A 21,376-nucleotide genomic window follows, 5' to 3' on the forward strand; every position below is an offset into this window, starting at 1 on the left:
CAGAATCTCTTGTTTTCATGAAATATGGCTATTGCTATTTCATACTCTCAAAGCAGCTCAATAAGCATAGCTGGCTGATCCAGGTCCATGTCCACAAAGCTGCAGCAGAACCACCTTAATGCCCATTAAAACTGCTGCTCCAGCAGTGAGATTTTCGGAATCTAAAAGTCAAGTAGAATAGCGAATCTCTAAACTATTCTTGTTTTCATAAAAACTATTAGGAAATGGTGTGATTATGTGTGATGTAACGACATAACTGCAAGATTCATTCCTATGAAACAACCACTGAGTGGCTCAATTTTCTTTTCTTTATAACAAACAGCATTTTACAGTATTTTGACAGAAATTGTTAATGAATGATATATAGTACGTAAAAGCTGACTGTTTTCAGCTACAATACATTCACAATGGATAGGGATAGGACTGGTATGTGGGATTGATACAGCTTGTTCATTTTGCCTTTCATAGAAGCTGCCTGATTTTTGTGTTCTCGTTTTACATTTAATAAGCTGCTTAGATTTTTTGCTATTTTGTGCCTGGTTTGCTGTTAGTTCAGCAATGGGGGAGGTATTTTCTGGTTTGCATTATAAGGTTCCTGGATCAGTTGAGTGACAACTGAGATTACGACTATTATTGTCAGTAGATGGCATCTGTTTTCCAGCAGCACTTAAATATGAAACAATCCTGCAACAGCAACTCCATACATCACGTTTCTGGCCATTAAGACGTTATCTAAGCTCAATGCTAATAATTACTCCAACTTGTCTACTTGCTGTCTTCATTTTTGTGTCTGTTTTTTCACTTCTAAATTTTGATTTTGTGCTCTTTGTTTTCATCCAAGCAGGATATAGTGAGTTTACAGGTTCCTCTTGTCTTTGCACATCAGCCAATGTTATAGAAACCACCCAATTTCCATTGGCTAGAGAGCTTCTAAAACGTGTCCAATGTAGTTTCTGTTTATACTTGATACCATCTTCCTGCCGTTAGGGTGAAAACAAATAAGAAACAGCTTTCAAAACTACAAGATGTATCTTGAGTATTTGTCTTGACAACCTTCTGATAGCTCAAAGAATATACCATCTTTTAAAAGCAATGGAAATAGATAAATTATTTTGAAATAAGTAAGCAATAAATGCAAAAAGTTACTTGATTTAAATTAAATAAAAATATGATTAATTAAATAGAGCCATGTTACCCATTCAATCAGTCTTGTTTTTCATGTAGCTGAGGGACTGAGATGTGTAGCTGGTTTCCTCAGCACAGCAAGACTGATTGTCCCAAGACTCGGTACAATGGAGTGGGAAGTCGTATATGCCACTGGTTACATACTCCTGCAGTGCAGTGCTCAATAATGTAGAAATACCACAACTGCTACATTGTTATCTACACTTTAGTCAACCTATCAATTGTGCAGCTAAGTCTGTGATGCATTTCATTTGAGAATTTATATTCAGGAGGCTTTTGTAGTATTATTAATGTGGATATCTTTGTTATTTTATATTGTGGAATAAATGAGCAGATATTTTCCATGTTAAATTCTAAATATCATTGCAATGCCTTAGAAAACACACAGCATAATACAGGCCCTTCGGCCCACAAACCTTCTTAGTGATTCTGGAGCATATGCGACTACAGTAACACATAGCTTGATAGCTTCACTGATGGAGAAGGCAAGATCTTCATTTCCATAGCAGAAATCTAGAAGTACATGGAAAATCATTATATAGCTAACTATTCAGATGGCTTTCCTGAAGTTTGATTTACAAGGGGCAAAGACCCATGTTTAAACCAGACAGAAACTACTCTTTTTACTTATGTTATTCATCACATTCTCACTTCATAAAATATTTGGTAATAACAATGAAAGGAAAGAGTCTGAAGTACTTAATAATTAAAAACATGTTAACCAGATCCGGCTGATGTATTAAGGTTATCATGACGGTTATTAATGGCCGAGCAGTTGAATAAAGTGCAACAGCTCCAGAGGAGGTGCAGTGCAGGCAGACAATACCATGCAAGGCCATAATGAGATATATTCCGAGGCCAAGAATCCATCTCATTGTACTAGGGAGTCATTTAATAGCCAAACAAGAAAGGGATAGAAACTGTCCTTCAGCCTAGGAGTACATGCTTTCGAACATTTGTATCTTCTGTCTAATGGGAGGGGGAAGAAAAGAGAGTATCCAGGGTGGGGTAATGTCTGGTCCTTGATTATGTTTTCTGCTTTACCGAGGCTGTGAGAGAAATTGAGTAATTTTCAACAGGATTATCAATTTAATGATGTTGTAGCCTATAATATTTAACCTTATTTCTTAGATAACCTGCTTGAAATCATTGCTTATTGCCAAGGTTAATTAAAATTACCTAGAGATTTTAGAGGCTTCTCAGCTTTTACTAATTCCAGTACATCCAATATGTCTTGTGTATCGTTCTCCAAGGATACCAAGAGATCAAACAAACATTGAGAAGATACACCCTTCGAAGATCCATTATTTGATACATCCTAAGTGCAAAGGACAAATATAAGTTTACTTAAATGTAAATTATTTCAATATTGATTTCTATCTTTATCAAATAATCATTTAAATCCCTTGAGCCACATTTTGTTTTTGATTCAATTATATGGGAGTTTTCTTTTCAATCTTAGTAATAGTGATTACTGTAATTGGCTACATGATCAAGCCTTTTTCAAGTTTTCAGAAATTCACAATGTGGCTTACTGAAGAGAAATTACTACACACAATATCTATCAACTGTGATAAAAATCCATGGGACAAAGGAAAAATTGATTAGGATAAAGACTATTTTTTTATGCATTTACTGAAGAAAAACTGATGATGAATTTGCATCGGTTTTGCAAGACAGTTTTTTGGAGATTATCGATATTATTGTATAATAGTTAATGTCTGTATAAGCAAGGGCAAAACTCATCAGATTTAAATGTTAGGTGGCACTAGGATCCGAGTTAGAATTCAAATGATGAATATAAAGCTACAACAGTTTCAGAATATCTAAGTATTCCTAAAATATAATCTTTGTATAACTTAGCACTTGAAGTACTTGCAGGCAGATTTGAAGGAGGGGGAAAAGGGATGGAAATTATTTTATTTTACTTACTGAGAATTCCAGCAATGGTGCCACACTTGCAAATAACTGGAGGATAAAAGGTTTTCGATGCAATATGTAAAACTGTCGACATGTAAACTCAATTGCTTGGCGTAGCAATGGATTACTTTCGTAATCAGCATAGACCTGTAACAGGAGAGCCGGAGGAAAAATTAAAATTTCAATGAAGAGTAAATGCAAATATAAGACAAATGTAACATAAGGTCAATGAATTATTCTTACTTTGATCACTTAAACAGTGGTATGAAGATGCCATATAACTAAATTTCTCCAATTATTTCAATTCTTATACAATAGCATAATAAAGAAAATGTGCTATCCTATAGCCTTATTACTAAAGTGAACAAACAGTAGCAGCTTTATTTCTTGCCTGCATACCCATAGAAGCACCCTGCTTAACATCTCATCCAAAAGCCTGCACCTTTAACAGAGATGAGCTCCTTTAATAATAAAATTATTGTTCAAGTGAAAAGAGTTGAACTTAAACCCACAACCCTGACTCAAAGGGGAAATTACAATTAAGTGAACCAAAGCTGTTGTACTCTTCATTGCAAAAAGATGTACTTCATTTAATAGCATCCTGAATGACATAAGGCTGCAGGCATGTATGAAACAGATACAAAAGAAAATATTTGGCTTACAATATACAGTGCCTTGAAAGAGTATTACACCCCCAAAACTATTTTCACATACTGTCTCATTTTCTAAATTTAAAATATATCGAAGTAGGATTTTTTGAGCTAATCTATAAAATATTGTGTGTCATGTCATATCAAAAGAAAAAATTCAAAACCTGTCAGCAATTAACAAAAAATTAAAAAGCAAAATTGAGAGGCTGAGAAAGTATCGAACCCCTTTGTAAATAAGGCCATGAGACATAGGAGAAGAATTGTCCATTTGGCTCATTGTCTACTCCATCATTCAATCATGGCTGATCCTTTTACCCCCTCTTCAGCCCCATTCCCCAGCCTTTCCCCTGTAACCTTTAATGCCATGTCCAATGAAGAAATGCTAAAGCTCTGTCTTAAATACACCCAATGACCTGGCCTCCACAGCCCCCTGTGGTAGTAAATCCCACAAATTCATCACGCTCTGGCACCATGCTATTTCCTCTGGTGCAATACGCAGTATTACCTTACCAACTCATGCAATTTGTTGATGTAGAAAATTGGAAGATCACCTTTTTTCAATGATTTAATAAGAATAAATAACCCCTTTCTCTGTAAGGTCCAACTGTATGGTAGATTTGTTCAATAGACCAAACCAAAATGAAGACAAGAAAGTGTTCAAGACCTGTGAGGGAAATGATAATAGAGGAGGCCAAATCTGGGGAAGGGTACAAGACCATCCCAAAGGCACTGAACATACCTCGGAGTCCAGTGCGGTCCATTGTGAAAAAGTGGAAAAAAAGAAACCACAGCTACCCCACTAAATTTACTCACCAGAGGAGAATGGCACTGTAAGAGAGGCTACTGTGACGCTAACAGTCTCTTTGAGTGAGCTGAAGTTAATGGCTACAACTGGAGATGAAGTTCATGGCTCCACAATCTCTAAGGTCTTGCACAAAAAGAGTACTTGTATAAGAGTGGCAAGGAAGAAGCCCTGGCTATATAAAAAAAAACATATCCTTCTCCTTAAAGACTTTGTGAAGTGTCACTTAGAAGATAACGTAAAGACGTGGAAGAAGGACTTGTGGTCAGGTGAGACGAAAGTGGAACTTTATGGTTCCAGTAGTAAGCGGTACATTTGGTGTGAATCTAATACTGTGCATAAGCCAGGGAACACCATTCTTACTGTAAAGTATAATGAAGGTAGCATCATGCTACAGGGATGGTAAGCCTGGTCAGGAATGATAGAAGATGAATGCTGCCAAATACAGAGATCCTGCTAGCCTCTGCCAAAAAGCTTAAACTGGGGAGGAATTTTGTCTTTCAGCAGGCTAACGACCCAAAGCACACTGTTAGAGCAACCATGCACTTAAAATGGTGTCCCTGAGTGGCCCAGTCAGAGTCCTGACCTTAACCCAATCGAACATCTCTGGCAAGATTGCTGTGCACCACCGCTCCCCTACAAACCTGGCACCGCTTAAGCAATTTTGCAGGAGGGATGGGCAAATCTTGCTCTATCACATTGTGCAAAGCTTATTCAAAAAGACTACTGGCTATAATAACTGCAAGAGTGGTTCAACTAAGTTCTGAACAAAAGGGGATGAATTCTTTTGAACTACATTCATTTCAGTTTTTGAACTTATAGTTTTTCATGCTTTATAATTTTCCCTTTTTTCTGAACTTTACTTTGACAAAAAGAACATGTGATATATAAATAAACATTCTCAGTAAAATTGATCAAATCCTTGCTTGTAATACTCATCTATGTGAATAAAGAATTGGGGGATGAATACTTTTGCAAGGCACTGTAGTCTTCAGGACAGTTTAATTTATCCTTATTTATGAAATACAGAAGATGTATTACTGATAAACTCTCTTAAGTTAATCATGAGTAGACAAATTTAAGAATTGTCAATAACACCAGGTAGTCCACTCAATTTCTGATTAAATAAAATGAAGGACCGTATGTCCATCTTACCAATGAATGACATCTTTCAATACGGGTGCTCTCAGTTATGAAGCAACTAGCAGAAACTGAGAAGCAGGAAATAGATTACTTTTCAGTAGGAATTGAGTAAGAATAGGTAGAAAATAAAAGTACATATGGTAGAGAGAATGCAGAGAGAAAAATAGCCATGAAAAATTAATTAAATTTAAATAGAGCCATTTCCGTTTCAATGCAATGAAGCAAATGGACCTAATAGATGGTAAATGAAGGAATGAGAAGAGATTATGCATGATTCTGATATCAGACAGATGTACTTTATTGATCCCGAGGGAAAATGGGTTTCGTTACAGTTACACCAACAAAGAATAGTGTAGAAATATAGCAATATAAAACCACAAATAATTAAATAATAAATAAATAATGCCAAGTGGAAACTAGTCCAGGACTAGCCTATTGGCTCAGGGTGTCTGACACTCTGAGGAAGGAGTTGTAAAGTTTGATGGCCACAGGCAGGAATGTCTTCCCATGACGCTCAGTGTTGCATCTCGTTTGAATAGTGCTTTGTTCTTGTTCCTTGTTTCTTATTCTGTTTTGTGTATTTTGGACAATGAAAATATACCACCATTATTTTGTGCACACTGAAAATATACAAGTTCAAGACGTGAGCTATCAAATAAACACATCAACTCGAAAAATCTTAGAGCAAAGCAACTGAAAAATTTATATAGTCTTTTATTCAGACACAGATATAGATTATTCAGAAAGTTTTCTTCAGTTGTTACTTAATGCTCAAGTAGAACCAATATTTAATTTTCCTATTTAGACATTATTCTAACATTTACAAATATATGTCCAAATGTAGACTGATGAAAAGAAAAAGCGAAATTTAAAGGTGGCAGCATTTAAAAAGTGTTACACTATTATGTTTGTATAAAAATACACTTTCTTACGGCTTCTTTTAATTGCAAGAGACCATACTTGCATAATATTCTGCGATATCTACATAATCTAACAGTTCCTGTGTCTGGATCAGCAGTGTTGCCATCAACTTGTCTGGTCGTCTGACAGAGCAGAACGTTTGTTACATCAGGACTTGGGGATTTTGTCACATTAGATCCCCATGTGGCTTTGACTGAAGGCCATTGACATTAAGAGTTTTTGTTGTTCCCCTCTGCAGAGATGCTAAGTATTTCTCAGATTTTCTGTTCTTATCTTTAAGATGTGTTCTTTGATTAGTGCACTAATAGTTATATTACTGAAAATTCCTTTGTAAGGCACATGTCTAATTCCTCTTTGAAAATGAGTACTGAACAATGTTTTAAGCATTGCAATTATTTTTTTATAATTATGTAAAAATGATTCTTCCCATCTTGCTCTTTAGACAATTACATTACATTCACGTAATCTGGTGATCAAGTCTGTCATGAGTGGATACCTGTAGTTTTTGATTTGATCAAACCATCTTCCTTCTTGTAAATAAAACCTTTACCTTCTCCCTCTTCCAGGCAATTTTTAAAGATTAAGAAATACATACACATTCATTATTATTAAGAAGTGGCGGGTACTTAAGGACCAATTACTTGCTGAAATAAACTTACTTGAAGCATGGAGGGAAGGATCCACTGATAACCGCTCAGTGAGAAAAGGTGGTTGAAGTGCACAGCCGTATTGATTGCTGTAGCAGCATATTGTCGAAGCAATGCACTGTCCTCTGGGTGGAGAATTAAAGCCCCATTAAATACGTTCAGGAATAGCATGATCTCATCGCCCCACGGATATTCACTAGGCATTCCCAAAAACATCTCTTCCAATAGCTTGATCCACATACTCTTATGAAGAGTATCAAGTCCAAACAGCTCTTTCCCTGACAAATCAATGAAAATTTTCATGATAATGCAGATACCATTCATGAAGACCTGTTTTATTTCAAACTTCTGAATTATCTGAATAAGTGAATAACTTAAATTTATCCATAAAAATGCTCATGAAAACTAAGAACTATTTAATTTAATTAAAATAATTCCTGGAATACAACGTTCTGAAAACAGCTGGTATGAATGTACATTGTTACGTAACCTCGCCGAGGTCATAACAACATTAGCTCTGAAATCCCTTCCATTGCTATGTAGCTCAATGTTTAGCTCCAACGATACTCATTATGCTTTAGAAAATGGACAAAGTGCATGGACAATTATTTGGTTGCTTGAAAATTTCATTTGAAAAGATTTGACATTTGCTGAAGAGGAGATTTACCTTGATGATCGGCAAACAAGGAAAATTCTGCGTCTACCGCATTGCGAGGGAATGATGGTAATCTGAGCAGATCTTCTTGAAGCAAGGATACATGGGATTGTTTGTGTACAGCTGGTATGTGTTGAGTAAGGGACATCAGAAACATCACTCGCCCAAGCTCCTCCAGTTTCCGTGTGAACACCTATTTAAAATTATGCATGTTAGATTTTGTGAAGGCAAAATAGTTTTAAAATATCTATCTTAAGAATAATATAATGATGTTATCCCTTTCTTATAAAATGTCAGTGACTTCATCAATAAGAAATCATATCAGCGCTCTCTTCATATTTTTCAAAAGCAAAATATTCAGATTCAGCAACGGGAATTGACCTTGAATGGGTTTTAAAACGCAGAAAGCCATTGCTTAAGAATATTCCTCCAAAAGCGGCCACAGTAGTTGCTGTTTCTAGTACATCAAAAACTATGGAGGAAAGGGGCAATTTAAAAACTTGTTTTAAAATCAGCTGGAGGCTGTCAGAAAAGGACCCATTACAAATCTAAAGTTATGTATTTCAAAATTACTTGCACATCTCTACAGGAACCAAGCAGAATCCTGCAGGTTTGGAAACGCAACCTACTTCTATCAATGAAAAACTTCCTGAACTCTAGTATTGGTGGAGGTCATCAGCTTGAAATTTTTGACTACTTTTTTTCCAAAAGGTTCTGCCTGTCCATCTAAATACTTCCTATAACTTCTATTTGTATTTCAGATCTCCAGCACCTCAAGTTCTTTTGCATTTTAGTAAAGTTTTGTAATTGCAGCTGATTTTTCATTTATGTTTGGAAACTTTTAAACACAATAATAAGCTTGTCATATTGCTAGATTCAGGATTATTGTAAAACTTCCAATTACAAAGGAATTCCTACAAATTCCTTTAAACACTACCATTAATCCTTGTGAAACCCCTTTTTACTGTGTGTCTCTAGAGATTCGGCCCGTTAGCCTCTTGCTAACAGCTACTGGACTCAGCGGTGGGAAAACCACTTTTCTCAAACTCCACAGTCTAGGGTCAGAATGACTTGGATCCCATCAAAACCAGGAAGTTGGGATATATCGACCCGAACCCCAATCTGTGTGAATACTGTATAAATACTGCCCCCATACAATTAGCCATCGGCAAGAAAAAACAGGCCGTACACTGCATACAATTATAAAGAAAGCATATTAACAAATTTCAGCTTTATTGAACAGTTAGTAGGAAAAAGAAAAAAAAACAGCCCATAACAGTTAACCCAGTCCAAATGAGCACTTAAGTTGGAGCACATCTTGAAGTTGTCTTCAACTCACACTGGACCCAGGGTCTATGTGAAAGCACACACCACCTTTTGAATGTCACTCGAAACCCCTTTTTGAACAAACGGGCTCCCCCATGGAGTATTGGTCCCTCCTCCTTGAAGCCCCTTGTGCAACAGGGACAGTGTCCTCAGCCATCTTCACTCCTGTCTGCTCCAAGCTCTCACCAAAAAGACCTCAACCCACACCAGTGTCTATCACAAAACCTCTCCGTGCATGTTCTCTAGAACCTTCTCCCAATTCTACCAACCTGACTGGCTGACACAATATTCCTAAGTTGAACAACATAGCCCCTTATCATTAGCTCAAAGCCAAACATGCAGAGCTGACTGCTCTTACAGAAGTGCCAAAGTGAAACACCTACAGCGTAGCAGCAAAAATCTTAACCAGGGCATTACACTTGTTTTATGCTTTTTAAAGGAGAATTACTGATCAGTTGAACACATCTTACACATGACCATATCAGACCGATTCAACTCAACCTTCTGTTCAATGAAAATAACTCTTGTTTATTTCAATTATTTCACGTACCTTCAGAAAAAAAAAATCCTCTCCTACATGGTCTCTTTTAGCATATCAACAAACTGGGTTGAACACTGCTATACTAAAAACTAATCACCATTATGTACTCTCTGCTGTGGCAGAGATACATAAATAGAAAAATGGTTGCCATTCTAAATATTTTTACTTTCTCATTCATAACAACAAGCTCCACGTCATTTCTTACAACCAATCTGTAAAAAAAAGTGATGTATTTGGGTGAATACAGCAGGGATCATCAACTGGCTTGAAATCTAATAGATTGCTCTGTCCACCAGAGAAAGCAGGATCTCCCAGTGGCCACTCATCTTAATTCCACGTCCCATTCCCATTCTGATATGTCTATCCATGGCCTCCTCTACTGTCAAGATGAAGCCACACTCAGGTTGGAGGAACAACACCTTATATACCGGCTGGGTAGCCTCCAACCTGATGGCATGAACATTGACTTTTCTAACTTCCGTTAATGCCCCTCCTCCCCTTCTTACCCCATCCCTGACACATATAGTTTTTTTTTTCTCTCTGCCCATCACTCTGCCTGTTCTCCACCTCCCTCTGGTGCTCCCCTCCCCATTTCTTTCTCCCGAGGCCTCCCGTCCCATGATCCTTTCCCTTCTCCAGCTCTGTATCCCTTTAGCCAATCACCTTTCCAGCTCTTAGTTTCATCCCACCCCCTCTGGTCTTCTCCTATCATTTCGCATTCCCCCTCCCCCCACTACTTTCAAATCTCTTAGTATCTGTCTCTTCAGTTAGTCCTGACGAAGGGTCTCGGCCCGAAACGTTGACAGTGCTTTCCCTATAGATGCTGCCTGGCCTGCTGTGTTCCACCAGCACTTTGTGTGTGTTGCTTGAAATCTAATAGGTTTCTTTTGCATAATAAAATATTTTGCTCAAATATTTTCAAATAAGACAAAATCTGCAAGACTGTAGGATAAAGCAAAGTGTAAAAAAAATTAGCGAAGGGTTCTAAATGACATTTCTTGACACTGGCTTCCTACTTGCCTGTTTTTGGATTAGTTCTTGTCCTTTAGAAGGAAGCATGTGGACAAGGTTCAACTGCGGTGAGACTGAACGGCGAAATGGGTAAATATCTCGTACGTAGGTCTGCAAAATCAAAACCATCCGTACCATTAAAAACAGGTTAATCTAACAAGCAAACACACTGCATGCTGAGGGATTGACTCCAGAAATATCATAGATTCAGTCTCTTTGTAAATGCCTCCCTCAGCTGGATCATTTTTGAACAGCATCAACTTCACCTTTTTTTAATTTAGCTTAAATACTGAGAAATTGCTAAATTCTCAAAGGAGCAATTTATTCAATGAGACATTGAACTAGAAATGGATCCCCTATCAGCTTAGCTGCTGAATTAGTCAAATTTGAGCTTCCCGTGTTCTGGTCAAAAATCTATCAACTGACAGCAGTAAAAATCAAACTAAGTGAACATTAGCCCTGCATTACTTTATTTTGTGAAAAACACACAAAAATACATTCTGTATTTCACATCTGTAGTTGGAAGGAATTTGGCTGAACAGCCATTATGAGGTATTTAACAGTAACAGGTGGTGGCATTGACTGTGAAGATGACTAAAGAGGGACTCTGATGAGCTGGGTAAGTGGTCTGTGAAATAGCAAATAGAGTTAGATTTGGCTAAGTGTGGGGTATTGCATTTTGGGAAGGCAAATGGGGATAAGACCTTTATAGTGAACAGTAGAGGCCTAGGGAGTGTGGTTGAAAAGAAGGAGCACAGGTACACGGTTCCCAAAAGTGGCATCACAGGTGGACAAGTTTTAGGCATACTGACCTTCATTAGTTAGGGTGTTGAGTATAGAGTTTGGAACGTTATGCTGCAGTTGTACAAAACTTTGGTGAGGTCACGTTTGGAAAGTTGTATTCAGCTTTAGCCAGCGTGTTAAAGAAAAGAAGCCATGAAGTGAGTGCAGAAGAGGTTTATAAGGATGCTGCTGGAACTTGAGGAATGAGTTATAGAGGGAGGTTGAGCAGGTTTAGATGTTTTTCACTGGAGCATAGGAGAATGAGAAGTGTATAAAATTGTGAGGGATATCAATAGGGAAAATGTGCACAGTCTGTTTCCAGGGAATAGGGAATCAAGGACTAGAGGATATAGGTATAAAGTGAGAGGGGAGTGTGACGAGAGTCCTTGACGTGGATGCTCAGGTCCAAATGCTAGAGTATCGGGGCAAGAATCAAGACACAGTTTCAAACTGGATGGAGTATCTGAGCACAAAACAAACACTAGACGAAATGACAAGTAGGCTTACGACTGAGCACCAGACCTCAGCTCAGGAGCTTCTTAAGTGCTCGATCCTTGGCGCCCAAAACATGAAAAGGCAGACATTCATCCTTCAACTTTACCATCATAATTTCAGCAAGCTGCACGTGTGATGCATCAGCTTTCTGGCCAGAAATTTCAGCTTGGATGGCAAATGAAAGCCAAAGGTGAGTCTAAGAAGAGGTTGGGAAAGGGTGGGAGGGCAAGACACAGGTGCAACTGGTGCATTTTGGTGATTTGTTAGGGAATGCTGACATAATGGAGAAGGGTGGAGCAATATTCCTGCTCCTCCCGGTTCCATATTATTCTCTAATTCAGTCATCATATACTGGCTTTTCTGGTGTTCCATCGCTGTATCTTCCAATGTCAATGTTAGGAGTACCCGGTGATCAAAAGTGTAACCAGACCAGCACTTATGTAAAATCAGGGCAGAGGCTGGATATTCTGCAGTGAGTGGATTTCTAACATATTGTAAGCATCCTGCAAGGCAAATAACTTGATAATTTACCAAGTTAAGTTGCTTTCCTTTTTCCAATCCTTCCTTTGTGTAATAACCAGTAAAACTTCAGAAATTTACTAAGTAAAATAGATCAATCTTACCTTAGCATAGTGTATCAGGTTCCAGCGTTTATCCATCAAAAAGTAATGGTTCGACTGAGCTTCAGGAATATTAAAAAACTCCAAACACTCCTGGAAGGAAATAATGTGATAAGTCCAACAACTACAACACAAATGAACCAAAAGAACAGCAAGTAAGAGTAAATTTCTTTACTTAACATTGTCATGTTAATTTGAATCATGTATGAGACAAGCGACTACAGAAGTTTGTCATTAGTACCCACTCTACAATCAGTGATAAACTATCTCATTTTTCATTACAATCTAGTATTCATTAATTTGACATTCAAATTATCCAAATTTAGTATTCAATAGTTACTAGATGATTGTTTTCTACCAATACATGTGAGTCACATGGAATGGTCCCAACATCACTAAACAATATTTGCCATCTGAAGATTTAATTCTGTAAAACATGCTCACTTCTGCTGGAATTATTATTGAAGCTAGCCACAGATTATGACAATAATGTGTCTATCCCATTGATGTCAAATGCCACACTGATTATGGTAATCCAAAGTTTTAAAAAAATTTAAGAGAAAAACATGGACAGTTTAAAATTGAAGTTCTCAGGTTTCATAGAAGTGAGAGTTTAACAAACAGGAGGCTCCATGAGGCTGAAAGGATTACAGGAAACAGACGCTCTAAGCATTTAAACACAAGAGGATGAAAGTTTCTTGACTTCAGGAACAGTCTGGGAGATAGAAACTCCATGAGTTTAAAGAAAGATTGAGCCGGTGGGGGCTCCAAGAGCAATATCATAGGCAAGCAGGTGGGTGATGAGATAGTGAATATCAAGCTATTTTCTTCTTTAGACTAAGGCACTGATATAAACTAGAATCAGGAATTATAGCATGTAATATTAAATTTAATGAATTAAAGAAAGTAGACAATTTAAGTATAACTATAAATAATCACTGAAGAAAGACTAATTAAATAAGACCTTTCTAAGACACAGGAAGGCAGACTGTGAGTCTAGATTACAGAAATTCGCAGGTAGTGATAATTATCCTGAGTAATGGTGTCTGTGGTAGATGTCTCTAGTCCAGTTATTGACTGCAATTTGAATTGGGAACGTTCTGACGCTTAAGGGTCAAGCTGTTTCTATCCACTCGTTGCAAGGAAAGATTGCCCAAGATGGGCAAACCGTGACTGCTATAGAGTCAGATAGAGAAGTTTATGAGAAGCTGAAAGTTTGTAAAAACAGTCCTTGCAGGTTTGAGGCACTTAGCATCTGTGAATAAAGAAGATAAACTAAGTGGACAGACATATTGGAGACCAAAGTACAGTGGTTCAGAAACTTGTCAAAAGGGTGAAGAGCAGGATAGTAATCTGGTGGTAATAGGGCACTGTTGGCATTCTCTGCAGCCAAGGACAACAATGCTAGAAGGTGTTTTGCCTTTCCGTGAAGTTAATATGAGACATCTCTTAGCAGCTGAAGAACAGTTTTCAAAGGCAGGGATTGAAAAAATTACAAGTTTGACAAAAGGCAATTTTGAATATTTAAAAAAACTTCAGAAATGAAGGTTAAGGGGTCACCAAACTTTAACATTATGAAGGGTGGATGTAGGGAGTATGTTTCCACTTATATAGAAGTGGTTATCTAGTGGGCATTATTATAAGATGGTCAGCTCAAAATCCAAATGGCTATTTAGAAAAAAAGGTTACTTAATGCATGATGAGAAAATGGAAGGCTTCATCCTGAACTGGTTGAAACAAACAGCAAAGATGCATTTAAATGAAGGCTAAACAAGCACAATTGAGATGGTAAGAAAAGTCAGAAGACTTGGATGAGAAAGGCAAGAAGCTCCATTACTATACCATATAGTCTATGCAATAATGATTTAATACCTGAAATCCTCCTGACCTCATCCTCTAATATTTTCAGCAAAACCAAGGTTCAATTTTGAATTACCATAACAAAATATTTGCCCACCTTTTCTGCATTCAATTCAATTCTACTCACCTAAATGCAAATTCTGCAAAATTGAAGCATGTCAGCAGTGAGACCTTTGGTCAAATAATGTAGGTCCTAAACATAATTTTCCACCCATTAAAATGTATGATTGTGTTTAAAATTTTAAAGCTAGGATCATTATTTTGTGTGCTTATGTATTATAAACACAAAATTTAATAAAGGCAAAAAGAGTAACTGCTGTAACTAAATATCTAATGGAAAATAATGAATACTTGATAAATACTGATATAAATTGAACACATAACAGTAGAAGTATATAATTAAGAGATATAAACTGAATGGGAATCAATGTATAAAAACAAAACAGATAAAGCAAGCTTACAACATACATGCATGTAAATACCATATATTAGTATCAGGCACTCTTACTGCAACAAAAACACATTAGAAATGAAGTATTCACTACATGGTACTTAGTATAACAACTATACAGTAAGAGAACTCCAATGATCAAAATGAATGTAAATTCTTTATTGAAATAATATCTCCTCACCTTTAGAACAGCTTCAAATTGCGTGTCTTCATGCACAGGAAGTTGTGTTGGAATATCACATTCATTCTGTCCATGAACAACCAAAGTCTTTGTGCCTGGTTTAACAAAAAGCCCAACATCAACATAAATTCTTTGCTATAAAGATTAATCAATTAATTAGCAACTGACTTATTACAAAAAGATAAACTGCAGTGCCACATAATGATCTTTTTTCTATTAGCAGCAAGTGTTAAGATTTGGTTAGTGGAGACACATGCAGTTTTATATTTCAGACAGAAGCTGGTTGGGTATCTGAAATAACTTGCAGAAGTATAGAAGTGATTGGGGAAGTGGAACTAATAGGATTGCTCATAAACAGAGCTAGTACAAATCTGAAAAGCCAAACGGCCTCCTAATGTGTTATGACCATTTCATGATTTTGTGAACCATCAATTACGCATGTTTGTACCTGCTACCTCCCATCCTGTGGTGGTAATTTAGAGAGCTGCCTAGCCCAAAATTATACAGAATTATTGTGGCCACAATTTCTGTCACTGAGTTCCTCCAATTTAAAAACATACTTATTCAACCAGACTTAATCAGCTACTCTAATATCATCTTACAGTGGTGCTAGAAAATTTGTGAACCCTGTAGAATTTTCTCTATTTCTGCATAAATATGACATAAAATGTGATCGGATCTGGTGTCCTAAAACTAGATAAAGAGTAGCCAATTAAATACCTAACCCAAAGAACATTATAGTTGTTCACTTACTTATTGAGAAAAATTATCTAACATTGCATGTATTTGTGGAAAAAGTATGTGAACCTTTGCTTTCAGAAACTGTGTGACCTCCTTGTACAACAATTACTTCAACCAGACATTTCCTGTAACTGCTGGTTTATCCTGCACATTGGCTTGGAGGGATTTTAGGCCATTTCTGCTTTAACTCTGGGATGTTGGTGGGCTTCCGTGCATGAACTGCTTGCTTCCGGTCTTTCCACAAGATTTCTATAGGATTAAGATCAGGACTTTGACTCAACCATTCCAAAACACGAATTTTCTTTTTTTAAAACAATTCTGTTGTTGATTTACTTTTGCCTTTTGAATCATTGTCTTATTGCATTATCCAACTTCTATTAAGCTTCTATTAAGGTAACAGACTGCTACCCTGACATTCTCCTGTAAAATGTCTTGATACAATCTTGAATTCATTAGTCCCTCAATGATTAAAAGCTGTCCAGGCCCTGAGGCAGCAAAGTAGCCTCAAACCATGATGCTCCTTCCACCACGCTTCACAGTTGGGTTGAACTGCAGTGCCCTTTTCCCTCCAAACATAGCAACTGGCACTTCTGCCAAAAAGTTCAACTTCTGTCTTATCTTTCCACGGAACTTTGTCCCAGAGGCATTGCAGAATATCCAGGTGACCTTTTGCAAACTTGAGATGTACAGCAATGCTTTTTTTGGGAAGTAGTGGTTTCCTCCAGGGTGTCCTTCCCTGAATACCATTCTTGTTCAGCGTCTCTCTTATAGTAGACACATGAACAGAGACTTCAGCAAGTAGCAACAGTAGGAGAGTAGCAACAGTAATGAGTTCTTTCCTTACTTGTAGACAATTTCCCTTACTGTGGACTGATGAACACTCAGGTCTTTAGAAATGTTTTTGTAACCTTTACCAGCTTCATGCATCTCTATAATTCTTCTTCTAAGGTCCTCTGGAAGTTGTTTGGATCAAGGTCTGGTGTATATAAACAGACCTTTCTTGAGAAGAGCAGGCTATGTCAGTAACCTGACTTTGTATGTTCTTTTTATAGGGCAGGGCACCTGTACAACCCACACCTCCAACCTCATCTCATTGATTGGAACGCATGACTCCAAATAGCTTTTGTAGAAGGCATTACCCCAGAGGTTCGCATACACTTTCCAACAAGTACATGTAATATTAGAACATCTTTCTCAATAAATAAATGAGCAAGTATAATGTTTTTGTGTTATGTATTTAATTGGGTTCTCTTTATCTAGTTTTAGGACATGCAAAGATCTGATCACATTTTTTGTCATATTTATGAAGAAATAGAGAAAATTCTGCAGGGTTCAAACTTTCTAGCACCACTGTATGTGGCTAGATATCCTATTTATTACTCCTATTATTAAATATTACTCCTCTGAAATCCTTTAGGATGTTTTACTGTGTTAACAAAACTTCAAGCCAATGAATAAGGACCACCATTCATTTACAGTCCCACCGCTGGATTCCGGGATATTCATCTTTCAGCAGTTTATTATATTACTGCATTGCTGTTGGGATCAACAGCTTGTTCCATTGAGAACATACATGCTTTAGCTAATATGGATAGGATATGCAGGACACGTGGGGTTACTGGGGAGACACTCAGCTCACGTTCAAGTTCAAATTCAGTTTACTGTCATTCATCTGGACATATGTATACCACCAAATGACATACTGTTCCTCCAGACTATGGTGCACTACACAGTACATGTAACTCACACACAACACATAAAGCAATAATACAACAAATAATAAGGTGCATATATAAGTTAAAAAGTAAACAGTATAATGCTACTGGTGTTTCATACATGATGAGACCTGGGTGGTGGTAGGGAGGTCAATAATTTTACAGCCTGGGAGAGGGGAAGAAGCTATTTCCCATCCTAACCGTTCTTGTCCTAATGCTGTGATACCTCCTGATGATGGTAAGGGGTCAAAGAGATTGTTGGATCGATGGGAAGGATCATTGACAATGCTAAGGGCTCTGTGTATGCTGCACCCCTAATAAATATCTCTAACAAGTGGAAGAGATCCTTTCAGCAGACCTTGTGATCCATTGTGGCACATGTTCAGATGCCTTGAAATTCCCATACCATGCGGTGATGCAGCAGGTCAGGAAGCTCTCGATAGTTCTCCTGTAAAAATGGGGGAAGAGGGATCCTCGTGCCTCAATATCCTTAGGAAGTGAAGATGCTGTTGTGGTTTCTTGACCGAAGTGTTGGTGTTGGAGGAACCAGTTGAAATCATCTGTAATATGGTCTCCCAGAAATTTGGTGCTCCTAATTCTCTCCATGCAGGCGCTGTACATGTGCAGTGATGAGTGGCCAGCACCTTCTTAAAAATCTACAATCACCTCTTTGGTCTAGTCAATATTGAGACTCAATTTGTTGTGCTCGCACCATTCTACCAGTGTTTCTCCCTCCCCTCAGTACACTGTCTCATTGTCGTTGTTGAGTGAACTTGATGAATGGGTTTGAACTGGACCTAGCAGTGCAGCCATGTGTCAGCAGTGTGAACAGCACCGGCTGAGCATCTAGCCCCAGGGTGGCCTGCGTTTGTCACTCTAACACTGAACTTCTGCTGTGAGAGATCTCTTCTAGTAGAGACATCACCATTAACAGAGCCTCATCTGAAGCTACGGGCGAAGGAATTTCTAGCCTTGACTTCAAACAATGGCTGCTAGTCAAGAGGTGGCAGCAATGTAGAGAAAGAAATCTGATACAATGTTAGTAACCACATCACAATTTACAGCAATCTACCGATCTCTGCAAATGCACAAAAATGATAAACAGTTGAAAATAATTAGAATTAAGCAAAAGGATGTTTTACATCATTTGTCACTGCTTTCTTTTGTTAGGCAGCCGCGAGCCTACCTGGCATTGAGGCTGTGACAAGCAATTTGACTTCACACTGTTCTTTTTTCATTGTTTGCTTCAGGTCTTTGAAGAAAAGTCCTTCGACGTAAACCACAACCTCCCATAGAAAGGTGACAGTGGCTGAGATTGCATCCATGCCCCATTCACAAGGGGTGCGCACAAAATACATAATCAGGCCAACCTGCAAGGCAAAAGGAAGTGATGAAAACTAAACATGATTCAGTATGCAGGCAAATTGTGTAATCAACTGAGGGCAAGGCTATCCTGTGTATTTCCAGGCCATGCTCATTCCCACACCATCATTAGTTCATCTACAGATATTTGATATATATATATACACAAAATTCATTTGAATGAATTTTGCAGCAGTCTTCATAAATTTTATTGCCATTTAAATAGCTCTATCATAAAGTTGATTGAGAAGAATTGGTCAACTTCTGCCAATCTACTAGATTAAAGAAAACAGTTTTAATTTCAGTTAGAAAAGGTCAGATGTGACAGTGAATCACATACACAAGAGATTATGCAGATGCTGGAAATCTTGAGCAACACACACGTAGTGGAGGAACTCAGCAATCAGGCGACATCTATAGTGTGCAACAAACAGTCAATATTTCAGGTCAAGACCTTTCATTGGGACTGAAAAGGAAGGGAGCAAAAGCCAGAATAAGATGGTGGGGGCAGAGAAGGTGAACAAGCTGGCAAGTGATAGGTGAAGCCAGGTAGGGGGGAGGTAGGTGGGTGAGTGAGGGGCGATGAAATAAGAAGCTGGGAGGTGATAGGAGAAGAGAAGAGCTGAAGGAGGAATCTGACAAGAGAGGACAGTGGACATGGAAGAGAAAAGAAGGGGCATCAGAGGGAGGTGATAGGCAGGTGAGGAAAAGAGAAAGGGTGGGAGGTGAACCAGAATGGAGAATGGAAAAAGAGAGAAGGGGGAGGGGGAGAAGTTACCAGATGTTAGAGAAATCAATGTTCATTCCATCCCGTTGGAGAATACCCTGATGGAATATGGTATGACAACATGAATGTAACTGGAAGGTTTATATTTAAAGCTTACTGTATTATTGCTTAGGAATGGTTAATAATACTTAAGTAATTAATGACACCACTAATACTTACCAGATAGTTGAAGAGTATATGAGATGTCTGAGCTGGCATATCTCCAATATTCAACAGAAGTTTTCGCAGCATGTAGATCAGTTCATCCTTCAAAGAAGAGTGCAATTTAACAAACACCGTTGGATTTTTATAAATTTATAAAGTAAAAAAAATTCTCAAAATAATCCTTTGAAAATGTTAAAATATTTCACCTGTTGTTATAATTTATTAACAATGTCACACTAGTCCATTATTGACAATTGGTAAGTGTTCTACTTATGATTCGATCAATGCATCCTTTGAAGTAGTATTTTCACTTGCTCTAACTTTCTCCCACGTAAAATGGTAATCTAAATTCTATTTACTTCATTGACCGCATTAAATGGGCACTTTTGTCTCAAATGTCGAGGATTGGAAGATTACAAAAGTTGTTCCCTTGCCCAAGCTAGGGAGTATAAATAACCCAGGAAATTATAGACCACTGAGTCTTACTTCAGTGGTGGGCAAGTTGATGGAGAAGATCCTGAGAGCCAGGATTTATGAACATTTGGAGAGGTATAATATGATTAGGAGTAGTCAGCCTGGCTTTGTCAAGGGCAGGTCATGCCTTACAAACCCCAATGCATTCTTTGAGGATGTGACTAAACACATTGATGAAGGTAGAGCAGTAGATGTAGTGTTTATGGATTTCAGCACGGCACTTCATAAGATTCCCCATGCAAGGCTCATTCAGAAAGTAATGAGGCATGGGATCCAAGGAGAACTTGCTTTGTGGATCCAGAATTGGCTTGCCCACAGAAGGCAAAGGGTGGTTGTGGATGTTTCGTACTCTGCATGGAGGACAGTGACCAGTGGTGTTCTGCAGGGATCTGTTCTGGGACCCCTCCTCTTTGTGATTTTTATAAAGGACCTAGATGAAGAAGTAGAAAGGTGGGTTAGTAAGTTTGCTGATGACACAAAGGTTGGGGGTGTTGTGGATAGTTTGGAGGGTTGTCAGAGGTCACAGGGACATTGACAGGATGCAGAACTGCATAGTGGCAGATGGAGCTCAACCCAGATAAGAGTGAAGTGGTTCACTTTGGAAGAAGACAGAATATAATATTAATGATAAGACGCTTGGCAGCGTGGAGGATCAGAGAGATCTCGGGGTCTGTGCTCAAAGGACACTTAAACCTGCTGCGCAGGTTGACAATGTGGTTTAGAAGGTGTCTAGTGTGTTGGCCTTTATCAACTGTGGGATTGAGTTCAAGAACTGTGAGGTAATGCTGCAGCTATATTAGACCTCAGTTTGACCCCACTTGGAGTACTGTGTTCAGTTCTGGTCACCTCATTAGAGGGAAGAGAGAGTGTGGAGGAGATTTACAAGGATGTTGCCTGGATCGGGGAGCACGCCTTATGAGAATAGGTTGAATGAACTTGGCCTTTTCTCCTTGGAGCAAAGG

At 38.1% G+C, this 21,376-nt stretch overlaps 1 protein-coding gene across 6 annotated transcripts in view; it reads right to left on the reverse strand.

The window, feature by feature from the left end:
* Positions 1-21,376, reverse strand: part of unc80 (unc-80 homolog (C. elegans)) — a 214,181-nt gene that overhangs the window by 49,435 nt on the left and 143,370 nt on the right. For all 6 annotated transcript variants that reach the window (XM_073046799.1, XM_073046802.1, XM_073046797.1 and 3 more), the window contains 10 exons: positions 19,956-20,042; positions 18,834-19,017; positions 15,192-15,286; positions 12,703-12,792; positions 10,811-10,912; positions 7,936-8,116; positions 7,281-7,546; positions 3,118-3,252; positions 2,365-2,503; positions 1,602-1,698 (listed from right to left, as the gene is read on the reverse strand). In XM_073046799.1, the coding sequence (XP_072902900.1) occupies positions 1,602-1,698; positions 2,365-2,503; positions 3,118-3,252; positions 7,281-7,546; positions 7,936-8,116; positions 10,811-10,912; positions 12,703-12,792; positions 15,192-15,286; positions 18,834-19,017; positions 19,956-20,042 (1,376 nt within the window). The remainder of the gene's footprint in view (positions 1-1,601; positions 1,699-2,364; positions 2,504-3,117; positions 3,253-7,280; positions 7,547-7,935; positions 8,117-10,810; positions 10,913-12,702; positions 12,793-15,191; positions 15,287-18,833; positions 19,018-19,955; positions 20,043-21,376) is intronic.

Source organism: Hemitrygon akajei, chromosome 5 (genome assembly GCF_048418815.1).
Source record: "Hemitrygon akajei chromosome 5, sHemAka1.3, whole genome shotgun sequence".
Classification (NCBI taxonomy): Eukaryota; Metazoa; Chordata; class Chondrichthyes; order Myliobatiformes; family Dasyatidae; genus Hemitrygon; species Hemitrygon akajei.